At 41.3% G+C, this 1,207-nt stretch overlaps 1 protein-coding gene across 1 annotated transcript in view; it reads right to left on the minus strand.

Annotated features, from left to right (window-relative positions):
- The window catches only part of LOC107299224 (serine/threonine-protein kinase BRSK2-like), a 35,489-nt gene extending 34,484 nt beyond the window's left edge, over nucleotides 1–1,005 (minus strand). The window contains exon 1 of the mRNA XM_029286717.1: nucleotides 896–1,005. Coding sequence (XP_029142550.1) covers nucleotides 896–942 — 47 coding nt within the window. The 5' untranslated portion in view covers nucleotides 943–1,005. The remainder of the gene's footprint in view (nucleotides 1–895) is intronic.
- Between the last annotated feature and the right edge of the window lie 202 nt (nucleotides 1,006–1,207).

The raw sequence follows: 1,207 nt of genomic DNA on the forward strand, positions 1-1,207 counted from the left end.
TTATTGGGTTAAAGGCTGGGTTTGTCTTTAGGTCAGTGGGAGGAGTTTCTAAAGGGCATTGGGAGACTTCCTGGACACTAGCCACATGGGAGTTCTTTTGTTCATCTTGTTCATGGCATCCAGCCACACGGCTGGAGATCCCATAATCATCCCAACATGTGACATTTAAGAAGGAGAAGAGGGGAAAATCTAATATCAATTTACCTGTGGGACAATCAAATTGCAGAAACCTATTTTGGATGCACCTCTACAAACTGTAAGTCATTGTTTAGGATTCCCAGAATAAAGCAATTGTTCCTCTGAGTTATCTATCTGTTCCAGATTGGAATAAGGCAAAATCTCCTGTCTAGGACAGAATAGCAATCACTGGCACAAGGGAGCCATGGTTGGTGCAGTTGGCATCTGTTGGCTAAATCTCATCTCCTGCGTATGTTAATAAGACCATAAATTTGGAGTTAAATGGGAGAATGTTCTGTAAAGAGTTTCCACATCCAAGAAGATAAGATTTATATTTTCACTGATGGAAAACTGTTTTTGTCCTGCATATAGCAGATCTTTGATGAATTTTCCTCTCTACTTGCAAGCAAAGGAGCAATTCACATTTCAAATATAAAGTAACAGCAGATATTTCTGATTCATTTACATTTCAATGACAATAATAATAATAATGTGTGACAGCAAGACATATTTCCATCTAAAGTCAAGGAACAGCTTACCTAGGTTCCCGGACATATATCTCCTTCCCATTTCATTTTTTACATGTCCACTACATTGAACACACTGGTATTCACGCAATAATGTGTGAATCAACCCATGCAAGGAGCCATGTGGCTGACTTCCTCCCACCTCTCTCAGCATCACAGACCAGCAAGACCCAGTTTTGAGGATGGCTCACCCACAGCTTGTTTCCAGCAGGCTATCTCCGACCTGCAGGGAGGCCATGCCGAAATCTGCAATCCGAATGTTGTTCTTCTCATCTAGCAATAAATTCTCAGGTTTCAAGTCTCGGTGGCTGAAGGGGTCCAAATAAAACCCATGGAGATTAATCAGTGGCAGAGCACATGGGCATGCACATACACAAACATGCATGAACTTGTACCACTAAATCCCTTGAAGTTATTATATGAATAGCTCTCAACCCAGTGGGGGGATATTAGATCAGTATTAAGTACTTTCCCCCCACACACACACTTTAAGCACTGTCAAA

This window comes from Protobothrops mucrosquamatus, unplaced genomic scaffold (genome assembly GCF_001527695.2).
Source record: "Protobothrops mucrosquamatus isolate PMUCROS unplaced genomic scaffold, P.Mucros_1.0 scaffold4694, whole genome shotgun sequence".
NCBI lineage: Eukaryota > Metazoa > Chordata > Lepidosauria > Squamata > Viperidae > Protobothrops > Protobothrops mucrosquamatus.